Source organism: Ruditapes philippinarum, unplaced genomic scaffold, assembly GCF_026571515.1.
Source record: "Ruditapes philippinarum isolate M1 unplaced genomic scaffold, ASM2657151v2 ctg724_1_1_1_1, whole genome shotgun sequence".
NCBI classification, from domain to species: domain Eukaryota; kingdom Metazoa; phylum Mollusca; class Bivalvia; order Venerida; family Veneridae; genus Ruditapes; species Ruditapes philippinarum.
This window is the reverse complement of record NW_026864586.1, coordinates 67,792-92,077: the sequence shown is the minus strand read 5'-3', so window position 1 is coordinate 92,077 and position 24,286 is coordinate 67,792. Positions and strand designations below refer to the sequence as shown.

Genomic DNA, 24,286 nt, shown 5'->3' with positions numbered 1-24,286 from the left:
ATGTTTTTCATGCACTATCACATGAGAATGGTCGAACATTTATGTAATTGTGCCAAAATTGCTGAACAATATCCTAAACGCATGCTTGTTAAACTTATATACATATAAGATTTAACAAAAATAAACTGACGGAGCAGTGCCAACATAAATTATCTCGTTATAAAGTTTAAGAAGATAACACCCCATTTAAAGATTACAAAAAATGATTACACACATTGAATGCTTACTATTTTTACTAATATTTAACATACAGATTGTTAACAAAGTTTGTAGACATCATTCAATATGACACTATATATGACGAGACCAAAACCTGTGAAAAGATCAATAATACAAAAATGATATGTCGAAATTTGGAGTTTTACATACATGCTCTACTTGAAGTATTTTGATGTCATTATTTATCAATAAATCTTACATATTTTTATAATAAACGAAAACACTAATTTTGGAAAGTTTCTGAAAGTCTGTATTTAGTGTTATTTAAAGTCGGAACATTAACTGACATGAAGTTATCTTTTTTAGATGTCATACACAATCAATTAGTGTGAACTATCTGATGTCATTTGGATGTTGTTCTCCGAAGTTAATTGCTTGCGCATGTCCGTCCCTGAGGATGAACGCGTGTTTTTTGACGTACATTTCCTGTTGACAATCGAGGACATGTGGTCGGAGGTTTCTTTTTTTCGTTTGGCTGGCGAACTTTATTTACAATCATATACACTGCTACACCTACAGCCATTGTACCTGCAACCCCGCCTGCCCCAAACCCGGCCGCTTTAAACAGTTTCTCCTTCTGTGCAACTGGTCGTTTTTTAATAACCTGTACCTTCTTGTTGTTGACAATACAGAAACAGCTTGCGTATCCCTTGGTTACCATTTCACGCTGTAAAACATGATAATTTTATATAGTTGCTCTCAAAATAATAGTAATGGAAAGTAAATGAAAAGAAATAAAGAAATAATGTTTAGCGATCGACGGGCATAACATTAAAAGATCAATTCAATAACCCGTTGTTAACTTAAGTTTAATTGACTTAATTCTGAAGCTGTTTGAAATGTGCCCATTAATGTTACGGTATCAAGTCTATTCAAAGCTCAATTCCGAAGGGATACAATGAATAAACCTTCTTATTTCGGGCGCAATGTTCGTGCTTCAACTTTCACAACTGCTGTTCACTGACGTTAGCAATCGCAAACAAAAACTATAAAATCATGTGAATGTTGCCAGAAAAAATATAAAAAAGGGAACTGCTTCACTTTATTTTCCACATTGCTTTGCCTGTGTTTATTTTACTTCTAGTTCCCTCGCTAATGAGAGAACACACAAAATGTGTAGAAAGGTCAAGTGGACACAGTAAATTTATTGATCAATCTTAGATCACTTGTTTAGGCCTACTTGAAGTGTAGACTGGAAGTGTTACATGTTTACTAAATTATTTTGACGGGGAGATCAAGCAAGGGGAGAAACACACTGAGTGATGTCTTCACAATTTTAAACATCTAAAAATTTGAAAATATTTAATGACTACACACTGTGGTAAAACAAAAGCTACTTTCTTCGCCGGAAAGAAGACCCTCGCATATTATACATCAAGAAAGACACTTAGACCCCTTGACTTCTCTACCCCTTAGGATATTAATATGACATCTAGACCCCGTGGCTCGCACAAGACGGGGTTTGAAACTACGCGAATAGTGGTCCTTAAAATTCTAGTCAGACGCGTTTGAGCTGAAATAGGAAACATCATAGATTCAAAAGGTACAGAGCAGACAAGAATTGGAAAACGGGCGGACGAAAAGGCACGTTACTCACCGAAATTATTTAGGCGTATTAAGTGCTGAACACAAATACTTAACAACACGTTTTTTCCATAAACATATGTTTTAAGGTAAGTTATGAGAAATATACATGTATAAGCAAATGAGTAGAACATGGCACTTTTATGAGGGGAGTGTCTTCACATAGTAAACCCATCTCAATCCACCCGAAACACTTTTAACAAATTACGTCGTTGCATAACGTCTGTGAAATATCCATGGTTGAAGACACTACATATCGACATTTCTTGCTGACAATTTTATTTTAAATAAAGCAATATAAGACGTACTCACCGCTTCCTCACTCGCTGAAATAAATAACAAAACTCATCAATGATAAGGTCAATATGTATAATAACTTTATAAACATGGTTTAGTTACAAAAATATTTCCATTTAATAACCAAGAAATAAAGATGTATATGATATTGTTACACGCATTAACATTTGATATCACGTCATCAAATGCTTAAAACAAGACCTGTTCACGAACAGTACGTTTCACGTTTTTCAATACTGGATTGTTAAATAGAAAGAAAATGGAAAATGGGTTATAATTTTGCAACAAATACTTATCTGCACTTGATAGTCAATAAAAATAAATAAGATACTTTAAGTCCATGATTATCTTAGAAATCCATTTTAAACTATCGAAAGTGAACAAGTGTTATAAGAATAAAGTGCATATATTTGAAAGATTTTGAGATATGCATCAAGAGATAACAAAAAGGTTTACCAATAAATTTCAAAGTAAAAAGGGGATATAACTGAACAAAAATAAACTATAAGAATACAAGAATTATCTAAGAAACAAGAGCGTGTATAGAAATTAACAAAATATCTTATTTTATTTTAAACTATATGTTATACAAACCTTTCTTCGTGTTGCATTTTTCTTTGTTTGTAGATGTCGTATGCCTTTGTGCTATTGGTCTTGTTGATGATGTCAGTGTCGTTTGTTTTTGTGTTGTTGGTTTTGTAGATGAGATACGTGTCGTGTGCATTTGTGCTGTTGGCTTTGTTGTAGAGGTAAATGTATTGGGGCTTTGTGTTGTAAGTGTTGTTGATGAGGTTAGTTTTGTGAGCATTTGCGTTGTTGGTATTGTTGTAGAGGTCAATGTCGTGTGCTTTTGTGTTGTTGGTTTTGTTGTAGAAGTCAATATCGTGTGCTTTTGTGTTGGTGATATTGTTGATGAGGTGTGTGTCGTGTGTTTTGGTGTTATTGGTTTTGGTGTAGAGGTCAATGTTGTGTACTTTTGTGGTGTTGTTTTTGTTGATGAGGTGAGTGCCATGTGCATTTGTGTTAGTGGTTTTGTTGTAGAGGCCAATGTCGTGTGCTTTTGTATTGTTGGTTTTGTTGTAGAAGTCAATATCGTGTGCTTTTGTGTTGGTGATATTGTTGATGAGGTGTGTGTCGTGTGTTTTTGTGTTATTGGTTTTGGTGTAGAGGTCAATGTTGTGTACTTTTGTGGTGTTGTTTGTGTTGATGAGGTGAGTGCCATGTGCATTTGTGTTAGTGGTTTTGTTGTAGAGGTCAATGTCGTGTGCATTTGCATTTGTACTGTTGATTTTGTTATTTTTGTCAATGTCGTTTGCTTTTCCGTTTTTGGTTTTGCTGTTGAGATCAACGTTATTTGTTCTGTTGTTGAAGGTTTAGAAAGTTTTGTTATTTTTCTTTGCATTTGTGTTGTAAGAGATATCTTTTGGGTCGATATTTTTGTCACTTTAATTGTTGTAGGTATTTTCCTTGTTTCTGTCGTCGTTGTTGACATAACTGAAGTAAAGTTAAGTAATAAATGACTAAATGAAACGAAATTAAAAACAAAAAATATATACTAAGCAATGGTCAATGATTGATTCATACATTGATAAAGTATTTGATTTTGTTTCGGTATTTCATGTTATCATGTAAAAGATATATGAAAAGAAAGAAGAAATAGCATTGATATCTATTTATCTATTTAAAGCAAGCAAATATGTGAAATACGTTGTAAATTATTAAAAGCGTTGATCAATTCTAAGAATTTTATTTCTGCACAATGTTCATGACTGTAGAGGGATGTATTATTATCGAACTTTACCTTGTTCATACAGGTTTCTCTATGTTTGCAAGGCTTAGCGTTACATCCGTTTATATCCAAGCAGTTTTGAAATATGCAAGCGTTAAGCAGTTGCAAGGATAGGAGATAAAGAAAAATGCTGAATTCCATAAGTAAAGATTCAAAGAGGGAATAGCATTGAAGTGAATTACTAACTAGGTATAATATTCATAATTAAGTCTATGTAAAACAGAAATAAATTAATGAATAAAATTATAATTAAAATTAAAATTATCGGCTAAAATTGTTTGATTATTTATTTCCGTACTTACTAACTTATTGCTCATTATAAGTATCGCTCTGCGTTGCATTCAAGTGTTTTAGTTAAATCCGCATACACTTGAAACAATGTAATTACAGTAAATGGTGAACAAGATTAATAAAGTATCGAGCACTGGGGATTTAAAGTATATAAACATTATTATGGCTAATTAAGTAAAAACAGCGAATACTTATGTCAATGAAGGTAGGAACAACTTAAAATCGATCCGCAGTCAAAATAAACAAGAGGACTTTTCATTGCTTACCTACCTATATTTATACAGTAATCTATATTTTCTGATTACTTTTGATTGCATTGGTTTTATTGCAGATATTGTAATTGCTTGTCATTAAAAATGTAATTGTGTGATTATATATTATAAATATATGTCAATATCAAATTAATATTTTCACTGCGGCTTTAAAAATTGTCATTACTTCCTGTAAATTGACTTATTTGAAAATTACTGTTTTATACTTTGATAAACGATACATACGATGCCATAAGTATATCAAGTTATGAAAAAATACAAACTTGTATGATATTTGTTTAATTTCCCATCCATTGTATTTTTTCATTTCTTTAATATTAACATTAACAGGAAGCAATACTAAAGTAACCATATGCCATTACACTGTTTACTTGCATACTTTATGAAAAATCATTGTATGGGCGAAAAGTGAAATAACGTAGGAGAAGGCAAAAAATCATATTACTAACCATCACAGTTAGTTCCAATGAAACCAGAGTTACACTGACATTGATAACTATTCACTCTATCTAAACAAGTTGCTTCGTTTTTACAAGGGTTAGATGTGCACTCGTCTACATCTGTAAGAAGGTTGTAATTATTTTTTTTCAATCTTGACAATAGTAATTTCATTTTTCAGAAAAGACCAAATTGATATTATTTCTATATAGATGTAGTTATGATAATGAATTTGGCTGATCCTATTTTTGAATTCTCTACATCTTCTTCGACTTACAATATCAAGTAATTTGACAACAATTGGTGTAAAACGTTTTATGTACCTGTCTCGCAAACTGTCCCAGTGTATCCGGGCTGACATTTACAAACAGCGTCTGTTAGTTGAACTGCTAAACAACTACCACCATTTAAACAATGTAGTTTCTGACATGGCCCAAAACCTAATGTATACGAAAGCACTGAATTAATTCACAAGCTTTGTAAGCAACAGCAACATTCATTAAGCGTTTAACACCCGAAAGATGCACATAGCCAATATTTACAATCATATACTGTTGTGAACTTGAAATGAAGCAATACAAAAGACAAGACATGACATACAAAATAGTCAGAATAGTATACACGATAGAATCCGTCTTTTAAAAGTTTGTCCGCAAAGTATATAAAATTGGCAACTTTGTTAACTGTACTTTTTTGGTGCTCTGACATAAGCTTTTCAAATTTTAAAATACTTGGCCACCGGCAATAGAATCTTTTGAAGTTTTAATGTCTTAGACTTATATATCTGTATTTAGGGCAAATAAAATGATATTCATCTTCTAATTTATGTATGGTACAATTAATACATAATTTATTTACTCTATATTTGTTGTTATATCTTCCAATTTGATATAAAGACTCTGAGTTGAAGTTCTAAACATATTCTTATGATATTGTTACGAAGTTCCCTAGAAACGTTACGGATTTCGTCGGAAAATCTTTTATATACCGATGAATACCGATGAAACACTCGTGAATTGTCATCTTTTAAAAGAATTTGTGGTGCTAAATTAAACTTTGATCACCAAACTTGCCATAATTTTGTATTATGTGTTAAAAAAACTTTTAGTACATTTTGCATCGCCTCTTGTTTAAAATATGGTGGTTTTGAGTAAACATTTCAAATTATTTGCTCATCCGTTCACATTGACCCGTTTATTTTGTGATTTTCTTCGTTGCAACATTTAATTATCTAATTATATTGGAAAGTTGCAAACATAAACTCATACTCTATTTTTCAAATGTCATAGAGTTCTTGTGAAAACTGTAAAGATGTGCTTTGTTTCTTCTGATAACTTCTGTTACAGCCGATGTGTTCCTTGCGCTAAGTAACGACACGTTTTAGCTTATTTCATTATTCAAGAAGTGTGTAAATCATTATGAAACGTCATCCTTAGCACACAAATTAGTTATATTATGTTGCCTTTGAGTGTATATTAGTTACTTTGAGTAGAGAGCGAGATATTGCTAATTTAACAAAAAACAAGCTTATATTAGAGTATCAATCAGCCTTTTGTGCTTAGTTGTTTGGGTAATGTTCGGAAGAATGGTAGCTTAAAGGTAAATAGCAGTAATCTATCTTCTTACTTTAAATTAAACTTCCATGAATTTATCGTACCTTAAAAATATAATCTTAACTTGTATGATAAAGGAAATTGTATGTAATTACTTGATCCTTCGAAAGTTATTAAAAATGTTGCATAAAACTGAAACATACATCAGCCTACAACTGGTAGGAAGGATAAGCATACTACGCTTCATAATAATTTACACAAACTTATTATTGACTGATAAGATACGATTAAACGTGCCGTAACTTAGCACAAAAAACACACTGACAGTAACAAAATTATCAGAAGAACTCTAGTACCGTCAAAGTTTACAGAAGAACTCTGTGACATTTGACAAATGGGGTTTACATCTATCAGCATTGGGTTTATGTTTTGCAACTTTCCATATTTAATAGGCAAATAAGAATAGCAACGAAAAAAAAAACAACACAAATGAAAAGGTCAATATGTACGAATAAGCAAGTTATTTAGAAATGTTACTCAAAAATACGATATTTTAAACAAAAGGCATCGCAAAATGGACTTAAGGGTATTATTTTGACGCATAATACAATATATAAGGCATGCTTAATCATAAAACCTGAATTTTGAACCTCAAGCTCCCCTTTTAAAGATAAAAATTAACCATTTCCGACGAAATCTATTTTCCAGAAATTCCATGACAGTAATCATAAGTACTCTATCCTGCGTGTGACAGTTCCTACACCGTTTAAAAGAATTGATAAAGTCGTTTTATACTCAAATTACTTAAAATATTTATAGCTCACTTGATACATTTTTCACTTCTACTTTCATGTGATTTTGTTGCAAACCGGATCTGAAATGGAAAAACTATTTTGAGATTTCAGTTATTTAATTATAAAAACAACAGTTGAATCACTGTTCAAATTGCAACAATAGAGTCAATCTATGGTATTTAGGATAATGAATGCAACCAATTCTTTACACATAAGTATCAAGGTAAATTATTACTAACGAGATATATGTCAATCTGACACGGATGCCCCCAAAGTCCACTGTTTTGACAGTCGTATGTAAATAATGACTTACAGAAAATGTATATAAAAGATATGTAATTACCCCGCAGAAACACAAAAGTCAAGCGTGTCAGGATTTTCTGTCTTGATAGCTAAATCGGTCATGCACAAATTATCAACTGGAGTAGTTTTGAAGAAATGAACACCTGGCACTCCCTCTCCACACTCTCTGACCTGGGAACTGATTATATATATGCAATTACAGGAATACTTATGCAATTCAAATGTAACTTACAAGATCCATTTTATCAGTCTTTAAGTATCAAAGTGAAATGGTTTGTATTGTTGCTGTTTAATTATTTTTGTAGACTTTACGCTGATTCTATCACATCTTGGGTAATATTTCGGCTTTTGTGGATACCATACTAGTAATTACCAATATCTCCGCAAGTTACCGGCTACTAACATCACATAATTTCTGGATAGTTTTTGAGAGACAAATGGCAATAGGACTCAATGTCCGAGATTTTTTTGGGAGAAATTCGAACGAGCTTTGATAACTTAATCGCTTCATTATTGAGCGGGCGAACGTATTATTTCTGTAAAGTAACATATTCTCAGTGGGCGGGAAGGGATTGAAAACCTATATTGCATTAGTGAATAGTGCCGATCGAGTTTCAGCTCTTTTCTTGTTGGGTGGTTCCAGTATTCCTCATTTGAATACTATTGAATCACCCTTGGGATATGTGGCCTGCTTTTAAATTTGTCTATTGACGTCATATCTGTTATATGCAGGCTTTATAACCTTAGATCCCCTTTCAAATTTCCATTTTATTTAGTTCCGCCCATTTTGTTCTCGTTTAGGTCACGCGCATTTGTTTTATTTATTTGTTTTACTTAGGGACCATATGCAGCTTTTCATGGAATGGCACTAACGTGTATCGCATTGAAGTTTCCATGTTGACCGCCATATGAACACATCTACGGATGTTTCAAAATTCTAAATTTTACCAGTTCATTTTCAATGTTGAAATCTGCTTAAGCCGGTGCTAGAGGGCGTGGACGGTAACTTGCACTTACCATTACGGTCCATGAACAGGTTCAATCAAACCGAGCCAGCAACATTTTCAATTTTGCCGTGTTGGGCTTTCTTTGAGGTTTCTAATTTCTCTTTACTATATTCACAATTATTCATGAATAAAATTTTACCGCAATATCAGTAATAACCCAAAAGTCGAAAATTGTGCAATCCGAAAGTTATCGAACTAACAGCATTTGCTTCAGATTGCATGTTTGGAACTATTTGCAAAGGCTGAACATTGAAAAAAGATTTTATAATCAATTTTAGAATATCACAAAACTGTTCAAATTGATATAGATAACAGAAACATAGACACAAGAACACACGCACACCCAACATAATTAGTAAGTACTGTATTTCTGATACTGTTCCATCCTACCTAATTTTATTGACCGAAAAAATACACCAAAATTAGAATTTATGCACTTGGGGGACAGAGACGCGATAGAGGAATGCGTGTAAAGCCACCATTGATGACAAATGGTAGCGGGCACATGGTCTTCAATTGTTATTGTTTTTTAAATCTACCAGTGATCACTGTTGACGGTTGCGTCATTTAATGTTGTATAAACTGAAAAGTTGTAATTATATAACACGAGCAAATATTCCAGTGTAACATCACTTTGATTTAGAGAAGTAACAAAATATGCATACAAAGCTGCGCCACTATTCAACTATAGCAGTTAATTAAACAATACAGAAAATTAAACAATACAGAATGCTTTTGTCAGTGCATACCAAAGAATTTTCTGATGAAAATGCAATCTGAAAATAAATTCAAATTCAGTTTCATTAAGGTGCTAGGTTGAAACTATTTCGAAATCATATGATTACCATTGACCTCCAGGCTGTTGCTCTGTAATAATCTGATTGTGACATATTGTGTTTGGTTTACATAAAACTGTCGAGCCATTAGGAATACTTTTGCTAAAATGTTGCAGGGCCTAAAATAGAGTGAAAGAACATTCAATATGTATGACGCATGGCATCAGAATCAATTCTATAATTTATGTGATACATTAAAAGTTCATAATTCTTTTTTATTTATTTTTTATTATTACAGGGTGTTTCATATTATGTTATATAACATTACTGTAATTAATGTAATAACACCATATTTCTGAAATATATACATTGTATAAGAGTTTTAATTTCGTATATATATTTTCAGTCCATGTAATGTATATAAAAGTAAACGGTTTGCTTAAAAGTACAGTTAAGTAAAGTATATTCGTACCGTGGTTTCATTTGGATCTGAAATTAAATATAAAATATAATTAAGTGCTTACCTTGTAAAAGTTAAGTAATAGTTTATGTATAGCGATGAAGCTATCATGTTAACATAGCATGGTCTGGGGCGACATAAAGGGTCTTTCCTGAGGGAGTACAGAAATGTCACAGAAATAAAACTATACATTGTAAGGAGTGGATACGTCTCGCAGCTTACGGATATCAGACATTTCATTAAAGTTATCAAAATTATTAATATACAAAGCATCAAAATTGGAACATAAGGTTTGATAAATCATGAATTAAAGTGAATTTAAACATCAGTAGAGTGATTACAAACACGATTGTATGGGTTCTAACATAACAAAGAAAGAAAGAAAGAAGGAAAGACAGAAGAAGAAGAAATCACTTTCGCTTCTTTTTGTGTATAGGTTGTCAATTTTTCATATATTCCTGCTGTTCAATTTTACATCAAACGTTCGCTTTGGTAAAGAACAATAATATTATGAGCATCAACTGTAAGAGTTTAGTAAAAGATAATCTAAACTTGATAAATACATCTTTATTTGTCGACTGAAAGGCTAAACTAGCAGCATGAGTGTCTGTCAAATGTTCTATTGTCAAGATATGAAATACTAAAAGGGGAATTTGTTATAAAAACATATGTCTCCCTAGTATGTACTCAAAAGATCAAGCAGCAGCATGCGAATACCACCAGCGGTTTGACCTGTGAAGGCCAGAAACATTTTCTGTTCTATTTGTAGCTCTGATGGTCATTTTACACAGTGAAGCAGAATGTGCAGGCGATGTGCACAACAAGGGTTGGTACTGATCTCTCCTGTGAATATCCCTCGAATTCCTCCCGTGGTTTCAAGTGTGAAAGGCAGACAAGATTTTTCTATTTTTAGTTCTGGGTACCATTTTGTATATCGAAGCAGAAGGTGCTTACGATATACACAACTTGTTACAGACAGGGATATCTAGCTGTTTGGTAACTGTTTAGCGGAAACTCGGCAGAGCCTAATTAACGCCGTACACAGTTAACTTCGAGCTAGATATTCCGATCTGTATCGGCATCCTGTGTAGATCCTTATGATGCAAATCTACTGTTGGTACTGATCATTCCTTTGAAGCTTTTTTTGAATCCGGAAGGCCGTTTAACCTATGAAAGCCGGACAAGGATTTAATATTTTTAACTCTGGTGTCCATTTTTAGCAGTGAACAAGAATGGTTGAAATATATGCAAAACTAGAGTTTATACTAATAACACCTGAGAAGTTTTGTCGAATTACCGCCAGCGGTTTGACCTGTTACATTCGGATAAAGATTTTTTAGTTTATCGCACATTTTGTGCAGTGAAGCAGAACGTGCCAGCAATATTCACAACTAGGTATGGTACTGATCACTCGTGAGAATTTTCTGTGAACAGACAGTTTGACATGTGAAAACTGGAGAATTTTCTTTTTCATAGATCTGGCGACCATTTTGGGCAGCAAAGCGGAACATGCCGGTCATATGCACCTGCAAGAATAGTACTGATTATTCTTGTTAAGTTTCATTCAAATTCTGCCAGCGGTTTGACATGTGAAAGATTTTGCTATGTAGCAATAGCGGATATTTTGTGCATAATATGCCGGTTATATGAATAACTCAAATTGGTGCTGATCGATCGTGTGAAGTTTGGTTGAAATTATTCCATGAGTTTGGCCTGTGAAAGCCAGACAAGCATTATGCGGACGGACGGGAAAACGACAAAAACAACATCTAAAGATGTTTGGTAGACCTAATAAATATTAAAGAAAAATATCAAGATATTATCTATAGTTAGTTAATATTAAAATGTGTTGATGTATTCATTTGTTCGGAGGTTGTATATGTATTTATAGAAAGATCAACCACCTAAAATGTAAGCGGCATATATTAACAAACAAACACAGGTTATTTTCTTCTAGACATGGCACTCCATTATGTATAATGACCATATAACATTTTTTTTCAAATGAAGTAAAACATGTAACTTAATATACTTTGACAATAAAATGATATTTATCTAAATTGAAGGCTTACTTTTATGTTGTACTGTAATATTCGTGCAAATCTCGTCAATATTCACCCTTGAAATAAAAACATCATGAGAACATTACAATATAACATTTATATTGAAGGTTTAGGAAAATCTGAACAACATGAAATAAAATTGGAGTAAAGGGTTATATTGAAACAACATAAACATAGAAAGCCATGCATTATTGCATATGATACAAACAGAATTATGTTAATAGCAAATAAGTAAAAACATTAATTTGTGTCATTACAAGTACAATATAAGATACCCATAATTTGTGCTATGTGTAGTAGCAAATAAGTTACCCTTTATTTGTGCCATTAGTAGTAGTTTGCTGGCATAATTTATAGGGACCACCTAGCGGTGCTTTAACACATGTCTGTAAAATATGCCTTGTCTGATCAGTACCTCCACTTCCAAGCACAATTTTGTTTGATATATTTAAACCGGAACTCATAAAACCAATCAATGGACTGAAAGACATTAAAAATACAAATTTTCAAAAAAGCATTATAAGACTAATTGGTGGGAGAGATAGACTCGAGTCGATTCATGAGAGAAAATAAAACGTGCACCTTCTGCAACACATATTTATTCAGCCTTAGGCAGTATTTAATCTTCAATATGATAAATGTACTGGCAATAAGACGAAATATTGGACAATTCCTTTTAATTAATTTATTAGTAGTGTAAATGTAATAACACATGTAATAGTATTTTGTACAATTTCTTAGTAATCTAGAAAAACATTTATAGGAAATGAAAGATCACGGTTAGCAAATGAAACTGTTAAGAAGAAAATTACCTAAAATTTGCAGCTGCATTAAGCTATATATCTTACTACCAAAACAAAGTTTATCATTATGGCCCTTGACATAATATACTGGGAAAGACAACTGTAAATTAACGCCGCATAATCTTTTCGTCCTATCAAGCACATTTGTCACAATAATATTTTGTCATAATTATAGTGAAAGGGTATATTTTTGTCTGTTGTTAACAGGTTTTATTTAATAGAAATATAAGCCATCTAACATGAGATGTTAACATTCCTTTTCATCTTAATGGTCTTGACATGATGTTATGAAAAATTATCAATGTCACCTTAAAGAAATGGCATTAATATATAATTTAAACACTAACGATCACTTTTACTTAGAAGCCAACATTCGACCGTTTTCTCGGTATTTAGTTAAGAGTTACTTTTTCTGGTTATCATATGCTTCAGAATGAACAAAAATCAATAAATAATGTACATGCACTTTGAAAAAAAAGTACAAAATGTCTCTTACGGATTATTTTCCATCCCAATATACGGTGTATTGATGCAGCATTCGCTATTATCTTCACATTTGACGTCGGTTGGAATTGCGCTGTCTATTTCAAAGTGTTGAATTCCACTAACCGTACTATTCAAATTCCTGACACCTGGCAAAGTCTTGTTCTTGTCTTTTCCTGGTACAGAATACAAATAACCGTATTGAAAAATACCAAATACTTTACTGATTAAGCGGGATCAACATTATATCGTTTTTGTGATTAACAAAAATATTTAAGACTCAGGGAGAGTGAATTTTTTTTTATCCAGCCACTTAAGGTGCTTAACTGCTAAAATGGTTCTATAAATTCCACATGTTACGTGACTGTTACAAGCACTTGCTGACAGCTATTATATTTAGATTTATCAGTATTATTAATTGAAATGTTGAACTTAATAACCTTGAATAAAAATCTTTGCTCGTGTTATTAATGTACCCTTTTTTATTATTTGGGGATCATTCACCGCTTTTCATAGAATGACACATCTTTGTCACATTAAAGGTCACACGATAACACTTCTGCGGATGTTTCTAAATTTCACATTTTCATGTTTAAATACTAATTCTGCTTAAGCTGTTGCTAGGGGGTGTGGACGGTTGTTCGCACTTGACAGTTCTGTCCTAAACAGACTCAATCAAACCGAGCCTGCAACATCTTCGTGGGCTTTCATTTGGGATTCTTATTTTCTCTATTTTATACCTTTATTTCCGAGTAAAAAACGGTCATCAAGCTTCTGCCTTAATTAGTTTATTTAGTATTAACTGGCCTACTCGTTGGCCTCTATAATGTAATGGGTCAGATCCCTCAGTTAATTACACTATTTCTTAAATATTGTCATAACACATTCTGCAGTTTATTCGGTCAAGTACTTTATACAATTGTCTGTTTGCCTAAGTACTAGTAATACAAATGAATATTTTTGTCCATACTTTTTAAAATTCTAAATATCATTTAGAATTATTTGTCGTTTAAAACTTTTAAGATGTAAAATCAAGTAGCAATAATCTTTATTCACCATCATCTTCACAATTTTTCCCTGTGAATCCAGCAGATGTACAAATACACGTGTAAGTTGCTGGCACCTTCCTAAAATCCGCCATACATTTTCCGTTGTGTTGACAAGTGATTCCACGACATGGCGATAAAACTACAAATAAAAGTTTTCGAACATCAATACCATCAATTACATTGCTATAAAAATATTTAAACTTTAATAATCAAATATATTTACCTTCTTTGTCCATATCAGTGACTACTTTTATAGTGTAACATCTACGTTCACCCTTTTTCCTAGACGTACAAAAAAATCATTTTTAGTCTTATGCAAATACACTGCCTATTACTTACACCAATCAAATGCGAACACTTATTACATTGTTGTTTTTACACTTTATAAAATGCAAGTGAAGTTTTAGATTTAATAATCAGAAATATTAAACGACTACAATCAAACTAGTATATAAGAACGATAATAGATTGTTCGGTTTTATGAGAAACTATACTTAAATTATCATCGCTATCGTTACGACAGATATACCATAATAAAATGATTGCGTTCAAAATAATTGAATGACAGAAATGAAATGTTTGTTACCCTGGTAACGATACTTGGAGACAAAGCTGGTGCGGACCGTCTGCTTGTGGTGGAACATACGTGACATCCCCAGTACACACCGTACTGTTCTCTCTCTTTACATTAAATATATGTACACCTTGGACAGGACTTGGACTCCTCTCAGTAAGAGATGGACTAAAAGTTGATGAAAACAACACAATTATACAAATACATGCAATGCAATAAACTATATATTTAAATGCTGTGTTTCAGTAAGGAAAAAAGCAAACATAATTTCCCCCTTTTTAGAATATAAACTTGAATATTACCATACTCCAGTAAATCCAGCAAACATATCTCCAGATGTAAAATGCATGTCGAAGTGACAAGCCTTTTTGATTTCACACATCACAGTAGCTTCAGTTGATAGTGTAGGGGGAAGAAAGTAGGGCTTGGTCTGCGGCAAGAAAAGAAAGAGAAAACGAACAAACAATTATGTGTTTTCTACATTTTCAACCGATATTTTAACTTATTTCAATATTTTTACAGAAACTCTACTCAAAAAATAAACGTGAAAAATATTTACTCATTATAAAAAACAATGTTTGAATTGATTCATTTTTCATCAATGTTTAAATTATGATGTAAAAATGTCTAAAACGCAAATAAAAAATAAAGATTACTGCTTACCTTGTCCTTTTTGTCCACAGCTGTACCTTAAATAGAAACACAATCTTGATTTACCTTTCATGCTTTTTTAAAGAGAGCTGCAGTTGATTTTTCACTTCATGCATATCGCAATATAAAATGTAGAATATCTTTTCTTCTGATAATTGACATCAATTTTGAAGTAAGTAGAAAGTATCATGATTTCAAATACACCGAACCGAAAATAGACGCAAAGTTTATGAAAACGTCCTTCATTTTTGAAAAACGTTCCAGTCATAACATTTTGATGCGTTTAATATCATGTAACCAAAATTTATTGAAATCATCGTGTCGTAAAATCTGACGGGCATTTAAATATGTATAAAAAATGCTGTTAATGCTCTGGTCATCTTTGTCGCCAGATCTGGCACTGACAGAGAAAATCTAGGCATCGTTTTCACGTCAACCACCATTAAACAAAGTATGATAGTTATTGCGGGATTTTGTCCAAGATTTGAACAATACTATTAAGAACAACATAGTTTCATGAGACATAGAGACACATATGACTTGCTTTTTCATACACGATATATTGACAATATGTCAAATTTAAACTTATGGGTATAAAGCATTGACGAATTAAAATGGTGATATTTTTTTATAATTATATTCTAATGACATTTACATAGTATATAGATAATATATCAATAGAATGAAATAAAGTCGTTAATCATCATTCAAATTGTAACTTATCGAATCATATCTTTTTCTCCAACCTTACATGTATTTTGCTAATCTATGAAGGTTTTGAAGATAAATCGTAATTACCTACTTACCTATCACTTTAATCATGACACATATTTCATCTTCAGTTTTGCTTAAAGAAAACAACAATTAAATATCAGAAATGAAGCGGTAAATACAGAGTCAATATGTAGTTATGACTAAAATCAAATTTATAATCGTTCTTAATATGAAAAGCAAACACATAAACAAACAAAGAAGAAAAGCAGTGAAGCAGTAGCTACGAATTACACGAGAGTATCGTATTATTCAAATACTATTTATTTCTTATTCGCAGTGCTCATACCACGATATAAGTTTTACAAAAGTCGGTAAAAGTTCATTTTTTCTATAAATAAAACAATCCATATCTTTTACAGGATAAAGTGTTTAGCCCGCTATGGTGAGTAATCAATACAAATAATGTTTCATGGTAAAAATAGTATTGTTTTCATATTGTGAAGTCGCCTGCGCGTTTGAACAATCAATAATGTAACACAGCTTCACTTTAAGGCAATTCATGGCAGCACTACAGAAGAAAAAATAAAACCTGCACCGGGTTTTTGCGGAAGTTTTCGGTCCCACATTAATCACAAAAAGGCATTGTATTATTAGTTGATTAACTAGATGTGTGGAATTTCTAACCTGTTGAAAGTTGTCTGCAGACAGAATCTGAAGTCTCCCATCGTATTTGGAATAGACTCAACCTCTCCTTGAAATACTATAGAAGAACTTGTGAAGGGTGTAACAGAAGGTTCCATCACATTCAGCCGTGGATCATGATATCCCAGAGATACGCTTGGACTTAAACATAAAACACATAATTGACATAAATGCAATTGAAATGGTATCATAAAGTATAATAAGAAATCGATATACAAAAAATAAAGATGATTCCAAAAATGTTCAGTAGCTATTAAAACCTATAAACTCATTGTTTAATACGAAATAGTATCCATGCAAAACATTTATTAAAAGATATCAATAAAAGATACTTAAAACTTACAAGCTTCTGTTCTTTGAAATTACTTGGAATGGTATATTGCATGTCTCGTCGATAACGCACTTGACCTCGGACGGCACTGTAAAATCTCCGATGAAACTCTACAAAAATAGAATGAGGTATTTTCTTTTGAAAAATTGTAGACTGCCTGAGAATTTTATTCTTCCAATGCTAAATATGACATATTTAGACTTTGGATCAGATAGTTATTTGATCAATTATCCTCTCTACGTAAATTCACACTGTATCTTCGCACTTTGCACTAGCAAAAATGAAGACAAATAGAACTTGTAAACTGCTTGACAGCCTGCCCGAGAACTATGCGGTGACAGAACTTTGCTCTGGTAAATTCATGTAGCTTAATGCTGTGATTCGAAGTTAAAACAACCAATACAACCAAATCAGATCGTTATTTATCATTAAGAAGGAACGTATCTTCTTATCAATTTATAAAAACCTTCTGTCACCTCATCTTTAACATACATGTAGATACAATTTTATTAAAATATTCATAAAGATTTGAAAGATATTTTTGAACTACAGCGAAAAGGCCGTCAACATAGACCGTTAATATCAAAACAAACATTTTTTATTGGATACTGAATATTCTGTTTCGTTTCAAAGTTTAATTTTGCATTACCTGTGTTTGTTGTCCGGTCATTTGGCTGTTTACTTTCACTACAAAAGTAGTTGATATTCAAAATAAATTTTATAGCACATAAATCATATCCAGTAAAAATGGTGGAAAATTCTTAATGGTAAATTATAAAACTTACATTAATAGTACATGTTACAGCGGTGTTTATCGGCTTCTTAACACCGGTTAGGAGTTTTGATGCGTAGCAATTGAAAACGGATGCCGTATCAAGACGTCAAAACCGAAAATGTAACTGCTGTATACATGTAGTCCCTAACCAGTGTTTATTAGCATTTAAGCACTTGTATTTTTCTTCTTTGTTTATAGTTACATAATAAATGATTAATTATATATCATTTCAAAGATAAACCATGCATTATTATACATAGGATGATCCAGAATTACCCAGGATTGTTTATAATTTTGACATTTTCTTCATTAAATCTTTACCTGCGTAAACATTGAGGTTTCAAAAGTTCATTGCAAAAAAGCTAGTATAATTTAATGGCATTTATACCGGATCAGGCCGGCTTAGATATGTATGGTAACGCCACAGCTCAAAAACGCGACGTATGTTGAAATTTTATAATACATCAAAGTGCCTGATCCAATATGTATCGTGTCCAAACTTTGCCGATGTATGGCGTAAAACCGCAAAATATCATGTTTAATTTAATAATGAATTATTGTGTCAATAGTTTGTGGTTGCAATGTTTATTTATCCGAAACAGTCGTCATTAAGACGTCCGGAAAAGGCACTTTCACAATCGTTTGTCAAAATATCGGGAAGTCTCCCTCAGAAACATAATATATGACATTAAAACTTAACACAAATATCTTGTTAGTCAAACACAAGTTATCGAGTGGTACAGACTTTTTACCGACAGTTGTACTATTAAAGTTAATACATATCGTTAGTCTGATAGAATAATTCAATAACCTTACAGTTCTCGCTGTGTCGCTTTAGATAGAAAAATACATGATGAATTGATTATATCTGAGATTGTTTGAAGTGTCAACTTTATTTATACAAAACTTATTCTTATAATGATTGAAATTAAAGGAAAAGACAACGTAAAAATGAAAATTAATATCAGAAAAAGTATACTACAAACAGTAAATATACACATTTTCTGCTTTCAGAAATGATATTAAAAGCTTGATATTAATATTTTAATCGCTAAATCACCGATTTCTACAAGTCAGTAGCGGGGCCTTGTTTGTGTATTAGCCGTATAAAAACAGGTGTGCGTGATTTTATTAACCCACATATTTAGATTTACAACAAATGAATGTCGAATCGTGGCTAAAGATAAAATTATTATCAAGTAATGACCAGACAAATTAATTTAAACAGGATGTGAAGGAAAGAAGAATTTTCGGTTGAAAATGATTTACAATATCCGAAAAAATAAAGAAACAAATATAAAGTCAACGGCCTACTTGAGCACCGGTCATACAAATTCAGACCGGGTGATGCCAGATACTCCAAACAATGTTACGTTCATCGCATTTTAATGTAATTACACACTTTTGCACAGATTTTATTTATACATGTGTTATTATTTAAAAAAATCTCAAAATCAATGCATGCAGATAACAAATAAATGCAACAACGAATAATGGGTATGTTAATGATTGAACGACGATAATAATTCAACTAAAATAGTTTTCTAAATAGCAATTTCGTTCTTTCTTCGGAAACGATTTGGTGCTATTTCATAATGATCTATAAGAAATTTAAATCCTTATTAGGAGTTTATAACTCCTTCATAGGAGGAACAAAGAATATTAAGCAGTCATTGCCTAGATCATGTAACCAGGGATCATTGGCAAGCTTGATCACTGGGCCAATATTAATAAATTTCAAGGCGTATTTTATTAATGATTTAAAGCATTTCAGTTCAATACGAAGTTTACATACATTAAGTGATGATTTTATATAAAGAAAAACTTGAATTGAAGATACTGGTTATTATAAAGTTAAAGTAACAAGCATCCATTATCGGGGGAAATTTCAACTTGACAAAGCATCCATAAAATTTTCGAAACGTGCGATAATTTCAATCAGTAGCTAAATATTCTTTTTACTTTCGGAGAAAAAAATTGTCAACTCATATTTGTAAAAATATTTTAATTTATGCACATATGTGAATAGATACGTAATAAAAAAAATAAGTTGTTCATCAAGATATATTTCTGTTATACCAGCGAACGCTTAAATACTTAAATGGGAGTCATAACTCATAATCTCAGTCTCGTCTGTCTCGCAAGAATTAAAATCGTCAAAATGGCGGCGCCCATGAACTTCTTTCTAAAGTTATATATATTGTCTTAAAACACGAATTTCTTTGATATACGGTTCATGGTACCTCTTTATAAGGCAGGTAAGATATCAATTGTTTCCGTCCCTATTCCGGATTAATTTGCTTTCTCGCCTTACAATAATTACTGGCACAGTTAACGAAAACTACAATATCTTATTTTTATCTAACATCTAGTTTTATCATGCACCTTTTTTGATTGAATTAAATGATATAAAGAAATGAGACATATTTCATGCTTTCAACGTAAAATTGCATTAAGATTTTTCATTTTCCCTACAACTAAACAATAGCTCAATAGTCATAGCTTAATGTTGTACACTTACGATGAGCCACATCCGGCTTTTTTTCAACAAAAAGATTCCTTATGGTATAAGAACATAATTATTCACCAAACGGGTAAAAAGGCATTTGACATATAATGCCTACAGCAGCAATTACTTTGAAAACATTTTGGTATGTTTTTAACGTCACTCCTTATGACGTTGAGACACCCTTTTGAATGGGCCGTAAGTGCATTTCTATGTTTGCTAAGATATGCATGTGGTGGTCATTATAGGTTTAATTGTTATAACGTTTTCTTCTTTGCAAAGATGATATATTACGTAACAATATAGTTTTGTTATATGAACTTTTAATCAGCAGACATTTTCACAAAAAATCTTACGACAAGTTATTGTGAAAATGTCTGCAGTATTATTTCATTGATGGCTTAATCTTGAGTGTATCAGGATCATTTATTTTACTATAATGTCCGAAAAATTAATATCAATCTCCATTCTAACATGTTGATAAAAAAAACAGAATTGGTAAACATATGTTGAACTTCATTGAGCGTAAAAGAAGTTATTTTCCTGACAACATTTGACGTGTTAGCATCCCCTTTTAAGCTGTTCATATATCGTGTAATAATCCACTTGTTTTTCCTATCTGTTTGATAGAGGAAGGTTTGAAGACCGTAAGAATATAAAGTTAACCTGAATATGATAGTGCATAAACTAAAGTTTATGGTAAATAAGTAAAATATAAACACAGGTGACTACGATAATCAGAAAAGAATGAAAGTGTGACCTTCATTGCATTCTGGCCCGGAAAATCCTTTCGAACAGAAGCAAACGGGATTGTCCATGTCATGTCCATCACAAAAGCCTCCATTTCTACATTCGAGCGTCTGACATCCTTTCTTAACTATCAAACAGATACGTTTATGTTACAATCTTGTCTATTCATAATGTTATGATGCCATGAGAATGTGATTGAATGTGAATTGAAATTCCCCATTCAGAAATATTGAGCAAAACATGTCGCTTAAACCATGTACAAAGTTTTTAGAGAAAAACTGGTTAAATATATATCTTTATATTTGATTGATTTATTTTACATTAGAAATTAAACCTTTTTGATACATACAACATGATCATACCCTACTGTTAACAGCTTTTTAAGTACATTACTTATTTCAGATAAAAATAAACAAACTAATCCCTACCGATAGTCGTTTGGTCTTTTACTCTTATGATGAAACAACGTTGCTCACCATCGACTGAAATTCTGAGATGTAAATATACATATCTTATTAAGAGAAAATGAAACGAATAGAAGATATCCAATGCAATGTTGATTTTGCATCGTTCAACAATTGCAAGTTGAAAAATAAATCAATTGTATTTTGTATTGGTATTAAAGAAGGATACATCTGAATGTATGTGTCAAATTTATTGTGTTTAAATAATCATACATGAATTCGTTTCCTTCGATGAGGTCATACTGTTTGAAAAAGTATAAAAACTGTTCTTTACGACATTACCCCTTTAGACCGACTGACAGACAGATTCTTCTAGTAGCGTTTTTGTCCGCAATATTGTTGACTACAGATACATCAACTGTACAGTTACCATTAGTAGAATCGCCAATATTACACGTATCACAAGATGAGAAGAGAAAATAATTCACAAACCCAGCAGGTGGATCTACTTTAAACGTCACACTGAAATTAATATTGATTGTCATTGAAACAAGTCTTATAACTGTTATAATGATACAACTTAACATTTATCATACGATTATATAACTCATATATATTAATCATATCAAACCGAAACTAGATATAATCAAGAAGAAATAGTACTGAGTATATGTTCAAAAAGATTTTTTTTGTTTTTTTGTTTTGGGTTTTACGTCACATTGACACAGTATAGGTCATATCGCGACGTTCCAGCTTTACTGGTGGAGGAAGACCTCAGGTTCCCCTTCCGTACATTATTTCAGGCACGAACGGGCACCTGAGTATAACCACCGACGTTCCGTAAGCTAGCTGGATAGCTTCCTCACATGAAAGAATCCAAAGTCCCTGTCGGGATTCGAACCCACAGCGGTGAGGGGCAAGTGGTTTGAAGTCAACGACCTTAACCACTCGGCCACGGACGCCCCTACAAAAGAGATCATTTAAAGAACGTCAATTTATGTTAAACAGATAAAAACAAGATTTTTATATGAGGTACCATTCGTTTTCATTTTCTGTGCCAGGAGTGACATGATAAAGAACATGACATGGCCCGCCCGCAAGACATTCTACCTCAGCATCCGTGGGCAAACTTGGATCAACAAAATGAGGTCGATCCTAATAAAGATAAGTCGATCTTGAATATCAAATGTCACGCATAATTTATTCAACAACAAAAATTCAGTAAGAAAAAATTACTGCGGTAAAAGATGTTGTGTATTAAAAGGCAAGATTTGAAAGCACGTAGCAAATAAGTGTAAGGTACAATTGTCTGGTCAAAGTAACAATTGAATGTAAACTGCTATTTGCAAACCTTTTATTTAAAATCAATCAAATGCAGTGTTTTGTAATGGTTTAAATTTCAAAACCATACCTTAAATGTGTAGATTGTGATAACGTCTGAAAAGAAATGTTCAAAGATTTAAAATCACTAATGACTCTATTAAGCAGTTATCATCGTTATGCTATAGATTCGGATTATTAAGTATGGTGACAGGTTGCGACCTTAAGAAACCCGCGGACATATTTGTCGTTTTATCATAGCATGTCGCGGGCTCTAGTGTCCGCAAGTGTCTAAGGTTTGACTCTACATTTATCCTTCGTTTGTCAATAAAAAGTCGAGGGACTGAATTAATCCCTGATATTTTCTACAAGTGTTGTAGAAATTCTGGTAAAATCATAGGTCGTGACGTTTTGATCATAAACAGAGTCTTATTAAATGATAGCAATCTCAATTAAAAAGCCGAGGCTTAACGATCAAACGCAAAATATTAAAAAGGTATGCATTAAAACATATTTTCGCACATTATAATGGCCAAAATCGGGCAATCGGCTACCTAATGCAGGCATGTGATTGCGTGGCTCAGGCTACTTTTAATACAGAAAATATCGCGGTTTCCTTAACCTTAATTTTTTTATTACAAAAGTGAAACAGAAAAAAGACATTTCATTTAATTTCAATATAAAATCTCGCGGATTTGAAAGTTGCATGCGACATTTTGTAAATTGACAGTTAAATTTCTCGCGGCTTTAAATGGACGCTTCCGGCCACCATTATTAAGTAATTCATTATGATCTTCAAATATTAAGATATGCAGGTATTCTTTAAAGAGGTACTCGTATTTCAAAGTTTACGTTGAACATGTTGTTGTCTATAAAAGGAGTCTAATTCGCTTATCATACAATTGTTTCAAATTATTGTATAATTATATTACTCACCAGAAACAACATCGACCTCAGTACAAACTTCGTCTTTGTTAACTCTGTCAACATGATAAACTCATTGATATAAGCAAAATATTGCAGTTTATACATTTGGAAATGTAAATGATATACGAATATGTTTTATTAATAAAAAATTCAATTAGAGTGTATCAATTTTAGCTGGTTTATCAAGACCTTCTATTTAATCTATAAATTCAGCTGTTGCAAATCTATAAATTATTTTTCGGTTTCCGTAAACTAGAGGTAGTACCGAAAGTAATGAAAAGCTCCACATTCCATCTTGATATTTATTTGTATAAGTATCTTGAATGCCCACATATAACGTCCACTTCTTTGAGTGTAGTTATCATTAATTCTAACACGACCCGCATTTTTCCCTATTGAACATAGAAGAACCGAAAGTGTGTGTTATTTTGCAATAGAGTCACTGTTTGAC

General features: G+C 32.2%; 2 protein-coding genes across 2 annotated transcripts; both read right to left on the bottom strand.

Moving 5' to 3' along the window:
* Positions 1–227: 227 nt before the first annotated feature.
* LOC132726184 (mucin-2-like) lies at positions 228–9,595 on the bottom strand. Its single transcript, XM_060711456.1, has 8 exons — positions 9,393–9,595; positions 7,581–7,718; positions 7,268–7,317; positions 5,214–5,330; positions 4,902–5,012; positions 2,695–3,594; positions 2,116–2,129; positions 228–886 (listed from the first exon to the last, which is right to left on the bottom strand). Exons 2-8 carry the CDS (start codon positions 7,640–7,642, stop codon positions 587–589), a joined length of 1,554 nt encoding a protein of 517 aa, XP_060567439.1. The 5' UTR covers positions 7,643–7,718; positions 9,393–9,595; the 3' UTR covers positions 228–586.
* Positions 9,596–11,838: 2,243 nt separating this feature from the next.
* Positions 11,839–23,888, bottom strand: LOC132726183 (uncharacterized). The gene is made up of 18 exons (XM_060711455.1): positions 23,845–23,888; positions 23,000–23,025; positions 22,625–22,743; positions 21,931–22,110; positions 21,613–21,674; positions 21,195–21,311; positions 17,803–17,840; positions 17,166–17,263; positions 16,805–16,963; positions 16,213–16,253; positions 15,419–15,444; positions 15,058–15,185; positions 14,768–14,923; positions 14,405–14,463; positions 14,189–14,320; positions 13,146–13,308; positions 12,159–12,326; positions 11,839–11,902 (listed from the first exon to the last, which is right to left on the bottom strand). Exons 6-18 carry the CDS (start codon positions 21,250–21,252, stop codon positions 11,839–11,841), a joined length of 1,290 nt encoding a protein of 429 aa, XP_060567438.1. The 5' UTR covers positions 21,253–21,311; positions 21,613–21,674; positions 21,931–22,110; positions 22,625–22,743; positions 23,000–23,025; positions 23,845–23,888.
* Positions 23,889–24,286: the final 398 nt, after the last annotated feature.

Bases quoted from the DNA above. Each gene is read 5' to 3' on its own strand.
- LOC132726184 (XM_060711456.1), bottom strand. From the start codon at position 7,642: ATGACCGATTTAGCTATCAAGACAGAAAATCCTGACACGCTTGACTTT. The intron at 5,331-7,267 runs GTGAGCTATAAA...CGTATACATTAG, and splicing joins AGAAGTGAAAAATGTATCAA to GTTTTGGGCCATGTCAGAAA. The intron at 3,595-4,901 runs GTTAGTAATATG...ACTTTACTTCAG, and splicing joins CATTGGAACTAACTGTGATG to TTATGTCAACAACGACGACA.
- LOC132726183 (XM_060711455.1), bottom strand. From the start codon at position 21,252: ATGGACAATCCCGTTTGCTTCTGTTCGAAAGGATTTTCCGGGCCAGAA. The intron at 15,186-15,418 runs GTAAGCAGTAAT...TTCTTGCCGCAG, and splicing joins CTGTGGACAAAAAGGACAAG to ACCAAGCCCTACTTTCTTCC. The intron at 12,327-13,145 runs GTAAGAGACATT...AATGTCTTTCAG, and splicing joins ATTGGGATGGAAAATAATCC to TCCATTGATTGGTTTTATGA.